This window comes from Drosophila navojoa, chromosome 2 (genome assembly GCF_054131105.1).
Source record: "Drosophila navojoa isolate 15081-1374.11 chromosome 2, UAZ_NAV_1.0, whole genome shotgun sequence".
Classification (NCBI taxonomy): Eukaryota; Metazoa; Arthropoda; class Insecta; order Diptera; family Drosophilidae; genus Drosophila; species Drosophila navojoa.
Genome location: NC_142890.1, coordinates 15599366 through 15618055, shown reverse-complemented (window position 1 = coordinate 15618055; position 18690 = coordinate 15599366). Strand labels below are relative to the sequence as shown.

Below are 18690 nucleotides of genomic sequence, written 5' to 3'. Positions count from 1 at the left end.
TTCTAGAAATAAACTTGAAAATAAAAACTAAAAGAAACTAAAACCGAAACAAAGAGACTTGCATTCAATTTTATTCCAATTAGAATAGATGCCAGACTTGATTGTTGTTGCTTTAATCAAATTGATTGCAATTATCGCATGGCAACTGGGCGAATGATAAGATGCGCCAGATGCGCAGCAAATTCGACAATAGCTGCTAGAGGCACCTGCGATACACTCAGGTGACACTGTGAACCTTCACCCACACGAATTCTTTTAGATTTTGAGAGCTGCGTCAGCGCTCAGTTTTCTTGGCTATATAAGCCATGGGCTGGGTGCCGAAAAGCAACAGTCTTTAGGTATTGGATTCCAGTTGTGTGTCTAATCCGGAGCAGTTAAGCGGGAGCACTTACGACATTTCAACATGAAAATTGCTATTGCATTGCTGGCCTGTTTGGGTCTGGTCGCTGCGGCCAGTTTCCATCAGACGCACGAGGTGAAGATCGCTGACAAGGAATTCCTGGAGAAACAGAAGTTTTTGTTCGAGATCGTCTACCGTGTGGAGGACCCTCTGATGTTCGAAGAGTACATCAAGAAGGGCCAGAAGTTCTACTTTGAGCAGTCCTACTATACTGTAAGTACATAAGTTATCCTTCTAATCATCGTTCTCTAACCTTGTTCAACTACCGTGGAACAGAAATATGACAAGTACATGATGAAGTTCTATGAAGGCTACAAGGCCCATTCGCTGCTGCCCAAGGGCGAATTCTTCGGTGAGCTGGTCAAGGCTCATGCCATGCAGGCACGCGGTCTCTTCAACTTCTTCTACTATGCCAAGGACTTCGAAACCTTCATGCACAACGTGTGCTGGGCTCGCATGCATGTCAATGAAGGCATGTTTGTCTATGCTCTGACTCTGGCCGTAATTCATCGTCCGGACTTCCATGGTCTGATTCTGCCCTCCATCTACGAGATCTTCCCACAGTACTTCTTCAACAGCAAATTCGTATACGAGGCCGAGAAATTCGACTATGAAATGTGGACCAAGATGAACATGTACGAGAAGGAGTACATGGATGTCTACTACAAGGATTACAAGAATACAAACATGTACCAGAACAGCGACTACATGTACATGAAGGACTGGAAGATGTGGCAGTGGTGGAAACTGATGGGTTTGGGCGAACGCTTCTACAGTGAGAACAAGTTCATCCTCCGTGAGAACATCTACGAGTTCAACCAGGACACCAAATGGCAACAGATGATGAAGGATCTGAAGGTCTGGTATATGCCAGTTGATTACAGTCGCGATCTTAACATGTACAACGAGGAGTCCAAACTGTCCTACTTCACCGAGGATTTGGGCTTGAACGCATACTGGTACTACCTGAACTTGGACTACTCCTTCTTCTTGGATGGCAACACCTTCGGCCTGAAGAATGATCGTCGTGGTGAGCTGTGGTTGTACACCGTCCACCAACTGCTCTCCCGCTACTACATGGAGCGTCTGTCTCATGGCTATGGCGAAATTCCCGAATTCTCGTGGTACAACCAGATCGAGATGGGCTACGATCCTCAGCTGATCTACTACAACGGCATTGGCTACAGCTACCGCAAGAACTACTACGAGCTGGAGACCTACGGCAACTTCAAGATGCTGGACAAGATCACCGGCTTCATGACGCGTGTGCAAAACATTATTGACATGGGCTATTACAAGACCGCCGATGGACACATGATCGATCTACGCAAACCCGAATCCGTTGAGTACATTGGCAACATGATGCAGGGCAATATTGATAGCATGGACAAGATGTTCTACCAGTTCTGGTACATGTTTGCTCATATGTACTTCGCCGATGCCGACTACTACCAGATGGAAGTGTACCCCAACGTGATGCTCAACTTCGAGACCATGATGCGTGATCCCATGTACTACATGTTCTACAAGTCGATCGCCCAAATCTACTTCAAGTTCATGCACTATCTGCCCAAATACACCAAGGAACAATTGATGATGCCCGGCGTCACTCTGAAGAATGTGGAAGTCAGCGAGCTGGTCACCTACTTCGATCTGGTTGACTTCGATGTGACCAACCTGATGAACGACAAGATGGTGTTCCATGACGGCAAGTTCGTTTGGGATAAGTCGCTATACGCTCGCCAGATGCGCCTTAACCACAAGCCCTTCACCTACACCTACACTATTGAGTCCGACAAACCCGAGAAAGTTGTTCTGCGTGCATTCATTGGACCCAAATTCGATGAGTTCGGCCGCATGATTTCGCTCACAGAGAACCGCATGAACTTCATGGAAATCGATGAGTTCTACTACGAACTGAAGGCTGGCACCAACATGATCACCCGCAAGTCCAACGACTTCTACTGGACCGTCAAGGATCGCACCACCTACAGCGAACTCTACTACTACGTAATGATGGCTTTCGATGGCAAATACGATTTCCCTCTGGATATCAGCGAGGCCCACTGCGGTTTCCCAGACCGTCTCATCTTACCCATGGGCTGGAAGAAGGGCATGCCTATGCAAATGTTCTTTATGGTTATGCCATACAGCGCACCCGCTAAACACGAACAGTTCTCCACCTTCGACTACACCTACTCTTGCGGCATTGGATCCGGCGCCCGCTTCATCGATGATATGCCTTTCGGATATCCCTTCGATCGCGAGATCGATGAGTACGAATTCTATGTGCCCAACATGTACTTCAAGGATGTTCCCATCTACCACGTTGACACAATGGAGCCGTACTACAAGTACAAGGGCTACACCAACTACGGTCAATTCGACTATACTTTCTTCCGTGACTACTACACTAAGTACTTCAAGCTTTAAAGTGAATCATGGACGAAATGTAAAGGCACTTTTGATAATGACTACCGGATTCATATGTGGAAATGATTGCCAGAGTTAGATTGTAAGCTGAGCAAAAAGTGAATAAACTTTCGAAAAACAAAAGCAACTGTTTATCTCTTTAAAAATGAATCAATGAAAAATTTAAAATCAAAAAAATTAAAATATTCAATTTTTTTAATACAAAAGGCTTCGGTCAAATACAATTTTCAAATTATAGCTTTTTCATAAAATTCGGTTGAGTAAATAATTATCTGTGTTCGTTAATATGCCGCCACTTCTATTCACCACAACGCATATTAAATGTTGTATACTTTCAGGAGCTATATTTCATGAAAATATTCTTACAATTCTCATGCGGTTCTAGCTGTAACTCCATGGGAACCCGAGGCCTGAGCTGATTCAAGCATACTTACCTGGCGTAGAGGTTAACCGTGATCACGAAGGCGGTTCCTCCGGAGTGAGGCTTGGTCATTGCACTTTCGGCTGAGTTGACCTCTGCGATTATTCCTAATGTGAATAACTCGTGCGTGTAATTTTTGGTAGCCGGGAATGGCGTTCGCGCCGTCCCGACATATATTAATAAATTAAATTAGCGCCCAGTGGTGTGTCGTATGATTAAGTACAATTTACGAAGTGTGATTGGCGAATTATAGTAAAAGTAGGAATTAAGACGATTTATTTAATTTTTACATTGTATGTTTAGAGTTATGCTAGACTTATTTTGTGCACACCTCACTCGTACGGATTTTAGCTAGGTCGAGCTGGGATTTATAATTGTACGACAGATTCGAGCCATATTATATGAAGGAGTTTGTTAGCCGTATATTATCTATGTATTTATTTATTTAGTAGTTGGAGCAGAATTTTTCACATCGTGACGCATACGAATATCCATAAAATATCCACTGCGTACATTGCAGTTGCTCCACCGGGAAAATAATTTACACAGATGGTCTGCCTCTTGCCGTGCGTTTTTTTGTATATAAAAAGCATTTTGGTTATCAGTAACCACGTAACCATATTTTATTTCACGGATTCAATTTAAATTATGCAGATGTAATATTTTTTAAACTAGAGGTGCAATGCAAAATATCGATAAAAAAAACTATGGAGCTACCACTTTTCTATAATTTTTATATCGATGTTGTCAAAATAAGAGGAGAAAAAGTCATACATGTCTAAAGGAAAAAACGAGATCTCCCCGCCATTTCTAAATGTATTCCGTAATTGGTAATGAAGCCAGATTTGACGGGATAAAGCGAAACTGTCAACACTATAATTTGTTACAGTCAACACACAAAATTGGGAACAAATGTAAGAAATTAAATAAGCTGAAAAAATGTACTGAAACTGAAACATTCCCGCAATTTTTAATACTTCCCGCAATCGGCTTTTTGCAAAACTCTGATTAGATCACTGACCAAACAGTGTTGTCTGGTTAGTGATTAGACGTAAAATAAGCAGGTATGACATCTGTGATTTGTACCTGACAACCCTGCTGAGCAAATACAAATATATAAGTATGAGTTAATATACATATGTATGTATGTACATGTGTATATTTTACTGGTGCCAATTCATGCGCGTTTTAAAACATTTTTCGTGTTTGATTTTGGATTACTTTCAATAAACTTAAAATGAACACCTGGTTTAATAAAGCTATCTACGATAATGCTGAGCGATTATACTATGAGGCAATAGATGCAGGCAAACTAGAACGCGAAATTGGTGTGAGTTAACTTAAACAGAAGCTTTTTTACGCAAGACGAGCAGCTTTATGTTGAATTACGAATTTATGAGATAATACAACAAATAATTTAAGTAACGTTTAGGTCTCCAGCTTTGTGTGATTCCAATTTGTGAATTTAAAATGAAGTCATTTACACACGTATATACATAAATAAAGGTGCGTGTACATATGTATGAGCATATGTACATGTGCCCACTGGCGCTTTTATAGTTGTGTTTAGCCTTCCTTACCCGGCAAACTTTTTTATAGGTGGCAACACTAGGCGAATCAGCTGTTGCTATGTTCTTTGTTTAAACATTTAATTTTGTGATTTTTTGAAAATTGTACAGAAATCCACCTGCACCGTGCCCGTTATCACTGCGACAAAAAAGAGCAAAAAACGTAGGGCGATGGCCGAAAACCAACAGCAACAACAAAATAAGTTATTATACGTGAGTATTGGTTAAATTGTCCTGAGCACAAGTGTCAAAAGAAAAATAAATTGAATTATAGTTGAATCCCCTGACATTGGAAGCGAACTTCTTTTTGGAAACACTAGAAGATGTTAATCGTCAAAGTCAACTTCAATTAGACCCACACTTGACACATCTGCTGGAGCGCATTGTGGTTGGCATTGAAACATTTTTGGACAAGAAACCTACGTACATAGTACCCAAGGCAGCGCAACAGGTCTCCCAAGAGCATCCTAATACAACAGCAGATGCTGGTGGATTAACCTTTGTGCCGCCCAATGAGTTACTGAAAATCAAGAGAACATTTAACTGCACCGCTTGCACGCACCGCATCGTGGGAACAACAATTTGCAAAGCAGTGGCTCATTTGGCTGAGCAACATCCCAATCCGAATCCTCATTCTACACAAAATGGTAACGTTAATGAACAGCGTCCGATGACTACGAAGCAAGAGAAAAAACGTGCAGAAGTGGAAGCACGCACCAAGTTGAATGTAAATCTGCCGAAAAGTAAGTAATAAATAATCATAGCTAAACAAGTTTTTAACTATTTTATTTTTATTTTTCTTCAGAGGTTAAGGCACTGGCACTGGATGACATGAGTGACATGATCCGCGATAAGTATCAGATTGCGGATAAACTGAAAGTAATGCCCCAGTATGATAAGATTGAGGAGGATTTATGTAAGCTAATAGCGCCCGCGTTTGCTAACGATCCAGTTCGAATATATAAATTTGGATCACGGATAACGGGCATTGGAACCCGCTCATCAGATTTGGATGTATTCATAGACATTGGTTTGTATTTAATCATGACTTCCAGAAGAGATTGCTTGATTGTAAAACTAAACTTTTAAAACAGGCAACAGTTTTCACCTCTTCGAGCATCGAGCTGGCAAGAATACCATTGCCAAACTTCGAGTACTGCGTGGATTGTTTGTAGACAGCAACGACTGGCGTATCATTAATGTACAAATTTTATCTTTCATTTTATACAGTTAATTAATTTTGGTCCCTTTTAATTAGGTAATCGAACAGGCACGTGTGCCCATAATCAAAACGTGTCATCTGTCATCTGGCATCGAGTGTGATATATGCTTAAATAGCTTGGGTTTCTGCAACACAACTTTACTCAAATATATTTTCGAGACGCAGCCATTAGGTAAGTTAATTAGACGTTTTTTTTTTTTTTTAATAATAATATAATATATTTTGCAGCTCAGTATATGTGCATTTTCTTGAAAACCTGGCTGGAGCGCTGCAAGTTGACAGAACAAATAAGCACATATAGCATGGCCCTGATGGTTATCTATTACTTACAAATCAGACAACTACTGCCATCGATTGCTTTACTACAGCAGGGCGAATCAATGTCTGCCAAGCAGTTTGTAGGACGTGAGTGTTGTCGCTGCTTATAATACGATTAGCAACTATGTTTACTTCGCTTGCAGCTTGGATTACGAACTTTCAACAGAAGTCACTCAATGAATTGGGAATGCAGCAGATAGAGGTAACCGTCCCCGTGCTCAAAGAATATTTAAAGGATTTCTTAAAATTCTATGCAACGTTCAACTATGAACGGAATATGGTTTGCCCATATTTTGGCAAGAAACATACACTTATTTCGCGAATAGAGGACATGCCGAAAAGGTAAATTAAGACTGATTAGTAAATATAAAATTAATCGCTGAATGAACAACTTTTCCATTTAGATATGTGGATTATGCAAATCAAAATCCAGAGTGCGCATTACAACTTCGGAAGCCAATGGTTGTTCAAGATCCCATACAGTTAAATCATAATGTGACAAAGGCGGTGACGAAATATGCATTACAAAAATTGATTGATTACTGCGAGCAAACAGCGTCGTTGCTTTACAGTGGTGTATAAAACTTTTTCATAAAAACCCTCGAATTATTAAATGCCAATTGCCGTGATAGAATCAAGATCATTTATTTAAAACCTTTGGTATTGCGGCATTTTATTACTTAGTTGTGTGACTGTGTGAACATGATAAAAACAAATAGAAATACATAAATATTGATAATGAACACACAATTACAAACGCACATAATACAAACATTCAAAAGCGCCAGGACTTGGGCCACAGATCAAATTTTGCAGCTATGAAAACAATTGTAAAGACTATTATGAAGATGGCACCGAGAAGTGAGAAGCGATTGTACCAATGCTGTTTGCTCTCCTGCATCATGGTATAAATGCGCATGGCAGCTTCTTCCGTGGCGAGTATGCTGCCATTGTTGTCAACAACGAAATGTGACTTTTCACACTTTTTCTCTAGCGGCATTTGCGACTCGATCCGATTAACCGCCTCCGTTTCGGAGAGTTCATTGCGTGCCAGCAATCGTTGCAGCTGTTTTTCGGAGTCACTGCATGTCATTAAATATGTGTTATGCATCATTAAAAATATATGCAAATAAGTAATTGCTAGGCTTACCAGGACACAGTCACAATTTTGTGTATAAAATCCATAAGAATGCCTGTCTCAAAGAGTAAAGGCATGTCCAGAACGATCCAAGCGTGACCAGACATAAATAGTTTGAATACACGCCAAAAGATAGTGCGATGTATTACAGGATGGGTAATCTGATTCAGTTTTCCACGCAACTCCTTATTCTCAAATATCATTCGTCCTAGTACGGCCCGATTTATTTCTTTGCTGGGTAGCAGTACTTCGTCGCCAAAGGCGGCACGTATCTTTTGCCAGCATGGCTGACCTGGTTCTACAACTGTGGGGGCGTCACGTATTGTTAATTTAAGCTGAGGTACGCTAATTGAGCGGTCAATTACAACATCCCGTAAGAGATGTATGACTTACTCTCCCTAGCTATTTTATCCGCATCAATGACTGGAATGCCTTGGCGCTCGAAGACTTTAGCGACGGTACTTTTCCCCGTAGCTATTCCACCAGTTACAGCCACAATAAACATATCGAAGCAAAATAAATAAGTATTTTGGAATGCTCTACAGCCTTTTTAGTTATTGTTGACAGTTGTGTAAATTTTCGTCTTATAATCGGTTTATGTTTGTGAACTTATCGATTTGCTAAAAAGTTGCGTCAGACGCTTTCCAACACTGAGTAAGTATATTTTTAATGTTATACAGCACGTTTTTTCATTGAAAAGTCAGCCATCTTTAAATTTAATACATTTTTCGTTCTCGTGCGTCGTTTTCATCAGTTGGCGAAATTTTCACGCGTTCGTGTTAAAAAGTTGTTAGCAGCGTGAATTTAATATCAGTTTCAGAAAACTTTTAAGGATATCTTTAGCATCTGAAAACTAAACATCAAATAAGAAAAATGGTGGATAAAATTGAAATGAGTTTGGATGATATCATTAAGTCAACGCGCTCACAAAAAAAACCGCAGGGTGGTCGCGGTGGGCCGGGTGGAGCTCGCCGGCCTGCCGGACAACAGCGTTTTGGTACTGGAGGATCACGTCGTGGAGGCGGACCGGGAGCCGGCTCCCCACGTAAAGCGGCCCCAGCTAGTGGTGCCGGCGGTGTGCTCAAAGGTCGCCGCGGTGGTGGTGGCGTCGGTAGTGGCGTCATACAGAAGCCTCGGCTCGCACGGGTAATTGAACGTTACGTTTTGTCATGTAGAGAGCCAAAAAGCAGCACAATATCCATGCACATGCATAAAAAGGACAGCCCAAGTTGGAAAATCATGATTCTTAGCCAATTTCATATAAAATGAATATAAACAAACACAGATCATGTAAAAATTGCTACAGCTGCAAACACACGGATACAAAATGGCCACCGTATGCAGAATAAACGGTATTTGCACCGTTATTTGTACCATGTACCATGTGGACAGACAGCTGCAAAATGGCGGCTTATAGTGGGCAAAAAATGATTTGAAAAAATATTAACAAACAAAAACAATGCACTACCGCACTGTTTGGTTGTGTTATGGATGACGCGGCAACAGCAGAACTAGAACTACACAACACAATTTCGTCGAAATCGAATTCATTTATGTATTTAAAAGTTTTACAGCACAACATTTCGTTTGAGGATTTCGCGCTTGTTGCGTTTTTTTTTTTCTTTGTAATCCCCGTTTATAGTACGTTTAATATTTTTTTACGCTTGCCTAACCAAGCAAAAAGTGGCAGTCAATCAATGTACATTCATGCATATTTAGTGTTTCTGCTCTGCTTCGATGGCGTCCTCTTGATGTGGCTAGGATACAACTACTGCTGCTGCTGCTACTACATCTCCCACATATTTGATCAGAAACTTCTCCCCACGCGTTCCGTTCGAATCAACCAACAAATCTTCTACCTAATCCCCCCTTTAGGGTGATGTAAACAGCGCTTGGAAGCATGATATGTACGATGGTCCAAAACGAAATAGTAGTGCTGGAAACAGTACAGGGCCAACTCGTCTGATAGTCGGCAATTTGGACTATGGAGTTTCAAATACGGACATCAAGGAGCTGTTCAATGACTTTGGACCGATGAAGAAAGCTGCTGTGCACTATGATCGCTCAGGTCGCTCGTTGGGTAAGACAAATGCTTACATATTATCTGTACACTGTCTTACATAATATGTTTTTATACTTTCGTATAGGCACCGCTGATGTTATATTTGAGCGTCGTTCTGATGCCCTTAAAGCAATCAAGCAGTATCATGGTGTGCCCTTGGACGGTCGTCCCATGAGCATTCAACTTGCCGTATCAGATGTTGCCGCACTTACACGTGCAGTGCCAGCCGATGATGTGAAACGTCGTGTGGGCAACGCCCCAGGTTCGCAATTTAAACGTGGTGGTATGTACAAATAAAAAGAAAAGGAATTTTTTCTATATCACGAATTTTTTATCTTTAATATTAGGTGGCCAAGCCGGTGGCGGACCACGTCGTGGAAGTTTCCGACGCCCAGCTGGTGCAAAACCAGCTGGTGGCGGCCAACGTCGCGAGAGAAAAGCTGCTCCAACTGCTGAAGAACTAGATGCTGAATTAGATTCGTATATTAATGACATGAAGATCTAATTAGATTTAGTCTGAACACTTAGCCTAAACACACAATAATGGACTTAATATAATGGTTCAACAACAAGAACAATTCAACGAACCGAACTTGTTCGAGAACAGCTTTAGTCATAAAATTTTGCATAATTTTTCATTTAAATTATTCATAACTCTGTTTGGGTACGCGCATTAAATGATTTGTTGTTAAATATCTCGATGTGGCGCCCTTCTAGGTAATAATTCATAAATACATACTGATTGATGTATTTATTCGTAAACTAATTTTACTTCATAAAACACATTGACACAACAGTCATAATAATTGTATAATCAGGTATAATAAATATTAGATTTAATACGAAAACTCAAGATAAATCACTGTATAATTTGAATGTATGTCCTCAAATGTACGTGCCACTAGGATAAAGCATTTCAGACCCTGACAAATATATAAAAAGGAAGACAAATTGTGTGTTTTAACTATTTTTAGAGCAGTATTGCTCGGACAAACATGTATATTATTCAACAGGTAATGTTGAATGACATGGACTAGATTTCCCATTTAATAGATCACAGGTGAATTTTGTATATCCTTACCTTACACATTCTGAGTCAGAATATAACAAATCAATTTAAATTTTAAATGTTAGTTTAATTTATATTTATTTTGTTGCAATAATACATATGTGTAATTATAAAAGAATGTAGAACATATTTTGCAGACTGATTCAAATTTCAATTGGACACTTAAGTACAAATGCAAAGTTTGGTTCGATTCTCTAATGTATGTATGTGCATTAAAGTAGTTTCTTTTATCGGGGCGGATTCGCGAGTCACTTAATGTTTAAACAATCGTGTATGTCGACATAAATAGTTTGCTTAGTAGAACAAAAATAAAACGTAATATTAAGAAAATCAGAGAGTGCGAATAAGTTCTGCAATCAAATCGCAGTATTTTTTTTAAACATTTTGCATATTGGCCAATTTGGAATTTAAATATGAAGGCATAAGCTATATATGTATATATTAAGCGATTTATATTTATATATGAATAATGGGACTGAGGATGTGTTTGTGTGTGAAAGTGTATGCATATGCGTGGTGTGTAAGAGCGTCAATAAATGCGTAGCCACACATCTAAACTAATTTCCAGGGTTTCTCTACCAGAAACCGCCCGATGAGTAACCACCGGGTGGAACACGTCCGCGCGCCTGATCATTTGTCGCCTTGTTGCCATTGGTACTGGGCGTCTCTTTGGGCGGGCTGACAGGTGGTGCTGGTTTTGGCTCCTCCTTTTGATTGGCTGCCTCATCACGTAGTTTTTCCACTACTTTGTTTGCATCGGTTGAGCCAATGCAAGCATTTAAATTGGAAGAGTTTTGCTGATTGAATTTGGGACGTGGTGCATTCACAGAAATTTCAGGCTCCGAAAAGATGTTCGTATGTCCGCCACCTGGGGGCTTGAGCACGCGACTGGAAGGACGAGCACTTGTACTCAAACCAATTTTAAGTTCGGTGGATGTCATTATAACTGTTTATTAGTTTTAGCTGAAATCGAAAAAAAAATAACGATTAAACATATTAATAGTACAAAGATAAACAGAGAATGCATTGTTATAAAGCCAGCAAATAGCAAGTTTTATTATTAAAAAAAAAACCTTTTTTTAGAGATACTTTCTAGAGAGACTGTAAATGCGAATTTATTTATCTAGTATGTCCAAATGTACATACAGAATACAAAACCGTCACGCCTCTTACAAAAGCTGAAAAATAATGTAGTAACAATGTTGACTGGCATCGGCCAACTGAACCATGGGGAAAATGCCAGAATAGAGAGAAACGTTTAACAACAACAGATGCAGAAAACAGCAGAATGGAACATTCGCACTAGCATTTCCCCTCATGCCCTTCCTTCCTACTTATTCCGTCACTAATAATACAGACACCAAGACGAGCTATTCACATTTATATAAACACATACATACAAACAAAATTTTATCTCTATTTTTGAGCGCTAGCTCTTTTATTTTTTGCACTTTCCCGTTAACTATAATTGCGGGCCTGCAAACCGCGCACTTTCTCATCGTTGGTAATTTGAGTTTTTGGATTCTATTTTTATAGTAAGCCAATGCATATTGTGCGCGGAAAATTACTGAATAGCATTTTAAGCTTACTGAAAAGAGCCTTCAATAGAAGGAATTTAGTTGCCTAAGACACAACTTGAAGACTCTCTAGTTGCTCTCAGCTATTCATTCAATGTTGTCAAGTTTTTGGCAAGTGCGCTGTGGGGGAATGAGGTCAAATTGAGGCCACAATATGCGAAGAGATTTGCGAGTGTTGTAAAACGCGGGTTGTGATGCGTCATGCTTTGTGGGAGGCAACAAGCATGGATGAATTTTCCCCCGGGGGTGCACACACACACAACCACAAATATGTTGAGGAATGGATGTTTGTATGTACCGAGAGACAGACAAAATGTGTAGGTATGTATGGAGTGAGTAGAACAAAGCGAAGCGAATGACCGATTAATACAGAAAGTCAAAGATCTCAATATAACGGACTTCAATATTTTCCAATAACTAGCACTTATGTATATAGAACTATAACATATCGTGAATAAAATGACTGGTAATTATTGATGCGTCAACTTCTATTTTTTTGTATTGGTCACGTCGGCTAGCCCTATTCAGCCACAGGTAACTCATACAAATGCTTTAACTGTTATTATTATTATTTATAGCGGCTGTATCAGTATGTGTGCAAGTATTTACGTTGAAATTATGAGTAATGAACGGTGCGCAATCTGGATAAAACTTGAAATTGGACGTTCGCCGGTTCGATTCGAATCTCTTACGCTTTTGTTATTGTTTCGATGCTTTTGTTTATTGCCTAATGACAACACAAGCGGACGTCTAAATAAATATGGCTAAAATACATTAAGACAGACATGGTCATGTGTCGTATATTCAATGGCTATTGAAGGTATATAACAAAAGTCAAATCTTGTTTAACCAGTGGCGACCAACCTATATTTATTTACCACTCTATCTAATGAGCAAACAAAAAAGTGACCCGAAGCAGCGTCGACCATTTCCACAAAATGCAAAAAAAAAGAAACAAAAATTATCAGCTTACATACTGACACAATTTGAGTCATACGTACACATGTACATACGTTTGTATGTATGCCTTGTTTAGCCAGTGCTAAAAGTTCGGTTAAAACTGCCTTTAGCTAGTTTTTAGCGATATTAAGCTCGAAACGTGCAGTCGCTCGCCTAAAAAGCAAGATGCAAACATGGCCACTGAAGCAGCCAACTGCCCATGCTGGCTGGGTATGGCGAATGGAGCGTCACCGAGAATATCGGGAGAATGGGATGTGCTGCGTTATTTTTATGCTCAGAATACACATGTATGTATGTATGTACAAATGGCTGTGCTAAATAAAACTTAAGAGCAGCTGCACCCGACATATAATGTGCATATAGATATACTTATATGTGTATACACACACTAACACGATGGCCAATGCAAAAGCCTTTCATCATTATCAATAACATAATCGTCAATAAAATTCATACATATACATGTTTGTATATGTATGCATCTAGTTCGGTTATCCTATAAATTCCACGACACAAACACAAGAGCATGACGGTGAGGAAGTTGTCTTGCGGAAAATTATTGATTTTGTTTAAAACCGCATTCAACAAGTTTATGCTAAGCATTGCTTGGATGATTTACACTAAGAACTGTGTGGCTTACCTTTTGTATTTATTTAGAAAAAATGTGCCTTGTTGCTCCACTCATATAAATGAACTAGAAATGCACACTGTTAAAAACGACGCCACCTTCTCAAGTGAACGGTTTATTTAAAATGGACTACAACAGTGTGGCCGTAGGAGCTAACGCAAATATGACAATTATATTAAATACTAGACATATTTGCCATATTACCGGTAGCGGCCTTCTGTTACCCGATTTATAAATTAATTTTAACAGAATGGAGTAAACATTTTTATACCCTGAACTCACTTTTAAATATTGATATATTTTCAATAAATATTAGTTTTTAGAGATAGAACTATGCCAGATTCCTGAATTTAATAAAATTAAATACAATGTTACAACTTTTATAATCTGACATCACTTGTATTACAAATTAAACAAAAATTACATAAATCCAATTGTTTACATAGATGATTTTTTAAAAGTTATCTTTATAAATTAACGTCAACTGGCAATTAGTAAATAATGCTAGAACAATTTAAGCTGGCCACTTTTTGCAATAATCAGCTGATTAGCTATCGATAGCTTCGATCACTCCAACCAGAATATCGAAAAATGGGCAATTATTTAAATTGTTGAAGTCCACTGGAGGCGATTGAAGTTGGCTTATTGACCTGATTATATCAAGAGGTTTATCTGATAGACCTTTCCCCCACACCCAAATACAGAAGGCATTAGTTTACGTTGCCAACAAAATCATTAAAATTCTGTTGCTTGTAGTTAAATTTAAATTGTTTCATTTATTATAGAAAACGGATTTTGCAGGTCATTTAAAGTTATTAATTAACTTAGATCCTTGATGGGTACAGCATCTAAAAAATGTGCATAAGTTAAAATTTAGGCCACTTTAAAACCACGAAATGTAATTGTTACTTACAATGCGAATGCGGTGTCCCATGGCATGACCGGGCAAATTCCTGTTGAAGCGTGCACGCACAGACCCAGTGTTGCCGTGGATGCGTGTAACCTTGCCCCAAACAGCGCGGACTCGAGTCTTGCGCTCAGGATGCTGAGGTACACACTTCTTGGTCTGCGCTTTGTAGACATACACGCAGCGCTTGCCAACATAGAATTGGCCATGTTCCTTGCGACGAGCACCCTCAATCTGCAATACATATTATTTAAATATCTTAGTTACATATGTATGTATTACAAGACCATAAAAGCTTACCTTAAGGATAGCATGGTTCTCGTGCTGGTTCCTCAAACCGCGCTTGTAGCCGGTGAAGACAGCCTTTGCGAACAGACGGCCATGACGTTTGTATTTCTTGGTCGACACTTTCGTCTCAGTGGCGACAGCCTTCTCTGCCTTTGGGGCCTTAGCGGCCTTTGGCGCTTTAGCGGCTTTGGGTGCCTTTGCGGCCTTAGACGCAGCGGGCTTAGCTTGTGTGTCAGCCATAGTTCACTAAAAATATTCACAAAAGAGAAATTAAAGTTAAAACAGTGTGTTAAAATTGGATGTTATTTAAATTGATTTTTGACATTTGTTTTGATTGTCGGACTGGTGGGACACTTAGTTTTTAGCCATAAACATCGGAACGGTTACACTTTGTAAGGGCAAATAAAATGCTTAGTGCCATAATACACATATTGATCTATGCAAAGTCAAAATAATTTTTAGATTTAATCGTAATATTCCTGAATATTTTGATATTTTATAACGCATAGCATAAAATCCGCGTACGTACCGGAAATCTATCAAATGGCGAAAGAGGGAGACGATGACAGTTCTGTCAAACAGAGGTGCATTTCAGCTGTTTTCAATATCATATATCGATAGTGTGCAGGGCTGCATAGAAACTAGAACAAAATATATATATATATCGAATTGACTTGGAAAATAAGTCAAAAAATAAAAACAAAACTAAATATTATAATAACAATGTTTCTCGTTAGACAAAATTAAGAAAGTTATAAAATTAACTAGCACATGTACCTACTTCAATCTTTTATGTACTGCAATTACGTTGTAACACCATAACTGGCCATCGTCCCGCTATTGAGTTGCATAAAAGCTGGTCTAAGATACATTCAGGGCAATAACGGGCTGCTGCTGCACTTACTAAATATTGCAATTGACAACAAATGGGTATACTGCTTCACTTCTCCAGGTTGGAAAAGCGCTGGCAATTGCTGCAAAAATGTGATATTTTATTGAAGCGCCATATGAAAAAGCAGGCAGTTAGTCCAACCAAGTAAGAGATTTTTTCTAATTTTGAAAATATATATTTGTTGCGTGGGGGCTAAGGGGTTTGGGTGACGAACAGACTATAAGACGCCAGCAAACAAAAACAAACGTTGCATAATTAAATTCTCTTATATACAATGCTAGACTTGCCGAGGTCGGACGCCTGTTGGAAGCTAAAGAAGGCAAATACGATACCGGTCAACTGTTTTTGCACCGCATCTTTGGGTATCGCGGAGTGATACTTTTCCCATGGACGGCACGCGTATACGATCGTGATTTACACAATCCTAGAAAGCAGACGACAACGACAACAGCAACGGCAACAGCAACGCCTACTGCATGCACTACAGAGGCTTCACCACTTAGATTTAATGGAGGCAGTGGCGATAACAGTGGGACAGTAGGAGCTACACAGAGTGATGATGCTCCCACTGCATGGAATACAGCCACTACAGCCACCGACACGCAGAGTACCCAAAGTGTGGGTACCGCAAAACCAGCTACTAACGCCAACGCGAGTAGCTCAGTTGATGCCAAGGAGGTCAAAGGCAAAACGCAAACGTTTTATCAGGTGCTCATTGATACTAGGGACTGTCCCTACATTGTGAGTTATTTGTATTTCTGATTGTGTGTGTTTTTTTTTAAATTCACTAATTAATATCGCCTCTTTATTTTAGCGCGCTCAGACCGAGGCTGTCACTTTTTTGGGGAATCAGGACTCGAATCGCAGCTTGTACGCTATTCCTGGACTAGATTATGTTGCGCACGATGACATCATGCCATATAGCTCAACTGATAAGCATCCTTTGCAACACGAACTGTTTGATAAGTTTTTAACTTATGCTCCGGATGCTGAACCACCATTTGTGGGCCAGGATACACTGAAGGCGTGGCAGGAAAAGAATCACCCATGGTTGGACATGAGTGATGTACACAAAGAGACAACTGAAAATGTTCGCATAACAGTTATACCATTTTACATGGGATGCCGCGAGACGCCAGCATCTTCGGTTTATTGGGTGAGTATTAAAGATAAGATGTGAACTTCATTTGCTTATTTTACATCTCTCCTGTTTCAGTGGCGATATTGCATACGGCTGGAAAATCTTGGTGAACTTAGTGTACAACTGCGTGAGAGGCATTGGCGTATCTTTTCACTCTCTGGCACTCTGGAGACGGTGCGCGGACGCGGTGTCGTTGGCCAAGAGCCCATACTCAGTCCTCGACTTCCAGCGTTTCAATACAGTAGCCACGTAAGCTTGCAAGCGCCGAGCGGTCATATGTGGGGAACGTTTCGTCTAGAACGTGAGGATGGGTATGCTTTCGACTGCAAGATACCGCCCTTCTCTCTGGAGTCTAAACCAGATGATGTGAGCACACCTCCGGTTGGTGCACCCGCAAACGACGATGTGGATTAATGAATTTTAATAGACAATGGTTATTATTACAACTCAATATTATTTGACCATTCAGGAAGTACATGTGTTTAGGGCAAATAAAAAAAATTATTAGCAATTCCTAATCTAACCCAGCCTCACATTTTTGGTCTCCAGTTGTATTTGAAAGTCAAATGGACGCCGATTCTCATGTATGTCAAAGAGTGTTTGCAGTGCATCAATAGCGGCCGTCTCTGTAGCCGTCTGCACATTCTCACCAAATCCCTTGCCCAGAAGCTGGCGATCTGCATAAATACCGACTTGGAAAGTAGCCAGAAGTGTGTTTTTGCCACAGTCACCCAATAAACGGGGCTCTGGTTCACCCAATTTGCGTTGGTTGCAGATTTCGCTTAGCAACTCCAATGGTTGTTCAGGAGTCCATATATCTAACAAATCCTTTTGATTTAGTTGTGTGCAAATAAAATCACGCACAAACAGAAATGCGCGCTCCACACCACTTGAATCCGCTAATGCACCAATGATAGCATGTAGTGTCTCGGCAAGCGTCTCGTTGCTTGGTGGATACTCAGTGGAGAAAATGAGTTCTTTGGTGCCTAGATGCATGGATACATGCGATAGTGTTTCAGTGCTTAACAGGTACGACACAATCGCCTTTTGTCCAGCTGGTGGCAATTTGGGTAGTGAATGCTGAACATAGGCCTCTACGTAAGCCCTAGCTATATGTGCGCCTTTAGCTATTAGTTGTTTGTTGTCGCTTATTTGCAAATCAGCCTCTGCAATTCCAAGCTTCCGTTGGCGCTCCTGCTCCTGGTTCGCATAGGCCTGTTGTGTGAATGCTGTCTGGAGGATCGGCAACTGAAATTCCTCATTCAATCTCTTGCCAAACGCAAATAACTCTGAGCGATAGTTCCATTCAACAAATCCAGAACGCGGCTCTGGTTTTTGTGGTCCTTGTTTTTTAACGCGATGCGCAAGCTCACGTAACGTCGGTGAGACCCAGCGTTTGAAATTTCGCCGAGTTGGAACTGGTGAAAATAGTAATTAATGTATGAACTGAGTTAATAATTTATGACATACCTGAACCGGCAGTGTTAATAGGATTTGTAAGCGCTATTATTCTAACAACACTGCGTAATAAGGACATCGTTGGCTTATAATATTAGAAATATGCACGCAGTGTTTCGGTACATATGGATAACAGTATTGCCACCCCAAGATGTTTTTGGTTAACATTTTTCGATAGTTTTTTAATTGCAGCACTGTTTATTGTCGA

General features: G+C 40.0%; 8 protein-coding genes and 1 non-coding gene across 10 annotated transcripts; 5 read left to right on the top strand and 4 right to left on the bottom strand.

The window, feature by feature from the left end:
- The first annotated feature begins 319 nt into the window (after positions 1-319).
- On the top strand, positions 320-2956 carry LOC108654889 (larval serum protein 1 beta chain). The gene is made up of 2 exons (XM_018106485.3): positions 320-613; positions 677-2956. The coding sequence occupies exons 1-2, from the start codon at positions 404-406 to the stop codon at positions 2831-2833; spliced, it is 2367 nt and encodes a 788-aa protein (XP_017961974.1). The 5' UTR covers positions 320-403; the 3' UTR covers positions 2834-2956.
- A 303-nt stretch (positions 2957-3259) lies between these two features.
- Positions 3260-3425, top strand: LOC115562421 (U1 spliceosomal RNA). Its single transcript, XR_003980163.1, has one exon. It is a non-coding gene; the product is annotated as a U1 spliceosomal RNA (small nuclear RNA).
- A 984-nt stretch (positions 3426-4409) lies between these two features.
- Positions 4410-7000, top strand: Tailor (tailor). Its single transcript, XM_018107962.2, has 9 exons — positions 4410-4584; positions 4934-5035; positions 5097-5565; positions 5628-5852; positions 5917-6023; positions 6081-6216; positions 6273-6449; positions 6506-6704; positions 6767-7000. The coding sequence occupies exons 1-9, from the start codon at positions 4492-4494 to the stop codon at positions 6942-6944; spliced, it is 1686 nt and encodes a 561-aa protein (XP_017963451.1). The 5' UTR covers positions 4410-4491; the 3' UTR covers positions 6945-7000.
- Positions 7001-7005: 5 nt separating this feature from the next.
- Dpck (Dephospho-CoA kinase) lies at positions 7006-8185 on the bottom strand. Its single transcript, XM_018108044.3, has 3 exons — positions 7894-8185; positions 7513-7804; positions 7006-7444 (listed from the first exon to the last, which is right to left on the bottom strand). Exons 1-3 carry the CDS (start codon positions 8003-8005, stop codon positions 7138-7140), a joined length of 711 nt encoding a protein of 236 aa, XP_017963533.1. The 5' UTR covers positions 8006-8185; the 3' UTR covers positions 7006-7137.
- Positions 8186-8215: 30 nt separating this feature from the next.
- On the top strand, positions 8216-10947 carry Ref1 (RNA and export factor binding protein 1). The gene is made up of 4 exons (XM_018108030.3): positions 8216-8646; positions 9376-9580; positions 9648-9845; positions 9910-10947. Exons 1-4 carry the CDS (start codon positions 8374-8376, stop codon positions 10065-10067), a joined length of 834 nt encoding a protein of 277 aa, XP_017963519.1. The 5' UTR covers positions 8216-8373; the 3' UTR covers positions 10068-10947.
- LOC108656124 (uncharacterized) lies at positions 10684-13946 on the bottom strand. Of its 2 annotated transcripts, none has more exons than XM_018108070.3 (2): positions 13809-13946; positions 10684-11594 (listed from the first exon to the last, which is right to left on the bottom strand). In XM_018108070.3, exon 2 carries the CDS (start codon positions 11570-11572, stop codon positions 11207-11209), a length of 366 nt encoding a protein of 121 aa, XP_017963559.1. In that variant the 5' UTR covers positions 11573-11594; positions 13809-13946; the 3' UTR covers positions 10684-11206. The 2 variants fall into 2 exon arrangements, with proteins under 2 accessions (XP_017963559.1, XP_089116673.1); XM_089260547.1 differs by lacking the exon at positions 13809-13946 and adding an exon at positions 11778-11900.
- Positions 13947-14552: 606 nt separating this feature from the next.
- RpL35A (ribosomal protein L35A) lies at positions 14553-15656 on the bottom strand. The gene is made up of 4 exons (XM_018108058.3): positions 15521-15656; positions 15004-15237; positions 14710-14937; positions 14553-14644 (listed from the first exon to the last, which is right to left on the bottom strand). Exons 2-4 carry the CDS (start codon positions 15229-15231, stop codon positions 14621-14623), a joined length of 480 nt encoding a protein of 159 aa, XP_017963547.1. The 5' UTR covers positions 15232-15237; positions 15521-15656; the 3' UTR covers positions 14553-14620.
- Position 15657: 1 nt separating this feature from the next.
- Positions 15658-17542, top strand: POLDIP2 (DNA polymerase delta interacting protein 2). The gene is made up of 4 exons (XM_018107987.3): positions 15658-16027; positions 16165-16624; positions 16698-17039; positions 17100-17542. The coding sequence occupies exons 1-4, from the start codon at positions 15918-15920 to the stop codon at positions 17436-17438; spliced, it is 1251 nt and encodes a 416-aa protein (XP_017963476.1). The 5' UTR covers positions 15658-15917; the 3' UTR covers positions 17439-17542.
- On the bottom strand, positions 17459-18655 carry mRpL44 (mitochondrial ribosomal protein L44). Its single transcript, XM_018108017.3, has 2 exons — positions 18495-18655; positions 17459-18442 (listed from the first exon to the last, which is right to left on the bottom strand). Exons 1-2 carry the CDS (start codon positions 18559-18561, stop codon positions 17544-17546), a joined length of 966 nt encoding a protein of 321 aa, XP_017963506.1. The 5' UTR covers positions 18562-18655; the 3' UTR covers positions 17459-17543.
- Between the last annotated feature and the right edge of the window lie 35 nt (positions 18656-18690).

Coding starts and splice junctions, on each gene's coding strand:
- RpL35A (XM_018108058.3), bottom strand. CDS start 15,231: ATGGCTGACACACAAGCTAAGCCCGCTGCGTCTAAGGCCGCAAAGGCA. Junction 14,938..15,003: donor AGAACCATGCTATCCTTAAG/GTAAGCTTTTAT, acceptor TATGTATTGCAG/ATTGAGGGTGCTCGTCGCAA. Junction 14,645..14,709: donor TGGGACACCGCATTCGCATT/GTAAGTAACAAT, acceptor CACATTTTTTAG/ATGCTGTACCCATCAAGGAT.
- Ref1 (XM_018108030.3), top strand. CDS start 8,374: ATGGTGGATAAAATTGAAATGAGTTTGGATGATATCATTAAGTCAACG. Junction 9,581..9,647: donor TCGCTCAGGTCGCTCGTTGG/GTAAGACAAATG, acceptor ACTTTCGTATAG/GCACCGCTGATGTTATATTT. Junction 9,846..9,909: donor TTCGCAATTTAAACGTGGTG/GTATGTACAAAT, acceptor CTTTAATATTAG/GTGGCCAAGCCGGTGGCGGA.
- POLDIP2 (XM_018107987.3), top strand. CDS start 15,918: ATGGGTATACTGCTTCACTTCTCCAGGTTGGAAAAGCGCTGGCAATTG. Junction 16,625..16,697: donor CTAGGGACTGTCCCTACATT/GTGAGTTATTTG, acceptor TCTTTATTTTAG/CGCGCTCAGACCGAGGCTGT. Junction 17,040..17,099: donor CAGCATCTTCGGTTTATTGG/GTGAGTATTAAA, acceptor CTCCTGTTTCAG/TGGCGATATTGCATACGGCT.
- Tailor (XM_018107962.2), top strand. CDS start 4,492: ATGAACACCTGGTTTAATAAAGCTATCTACGATAATGCTGAGCGATTA. Junction 5,853..5,916: donor GGATGTATTCATAGACATTG/GTTTGTATTTAA, acceptor CTTTTAAAACAG/GCAACAGTTTTCACCTCTTC. Junction 6,024..6,080: donor ACGACTGGCGTATCATTAAT/GTACAAATTTTA, acceptor CCTTTTAATTAG/GTAATCGAACAGGCACGTGT.
- mRpL44 (XM_018108017.3), bottom strand. CDS start 18,561: ATGTCCTTATTACGCAGTGTTGTTAGAATAATAGCGCTTACAAATCCT. Junction 18,443..18,494: donor TATTAACACTGCCGGTTCAG/GTATGTCATAAA, acceptor TATTTTCACCAG/TTCCAACTCGGCGAAATTTC.
- LOC108656124 (XM_018108070.3), bottom strand. CDS start 11,572: ATGACATCCACCGAACTTAAAATTGGTTTGAGTACAAGTGCTCGTCCT.
- LOC108654889 (XM_018106485.3), top strand. CDS start 404: ATGAAAATTGCTATTGCATTGCTGGCCTGTTTGGGTCTGGTCGCTGCG. Junction 614..676: donor TTGAGCAGTCCTACTATACT/GTAAGTACATAA, acceptor ACCGTGGAACAG/AAATATGACAAGTACATGAT.
- Dpck (XM_018108044.3), bottom strand. CDS start 8,005: ATGTTTATTGTGGCTGTAACTGGTGGAATAGCTACGGGGAAAAGTACC. Junction 7,805..7,893: donor GGATAAAATAGCTAGGGAGA/GTAAGTCATACA, acceptor ACGCCCCCACAG/TTGTAGAACCAGGTCAGCCA. Junction 7,445..7,512: donor AAAATTGTGACTGTGTCCTG/GTAAGCCTAGCA, acceptor AATGACATGCAG/TGACTCCGAAAAACAGCTGC.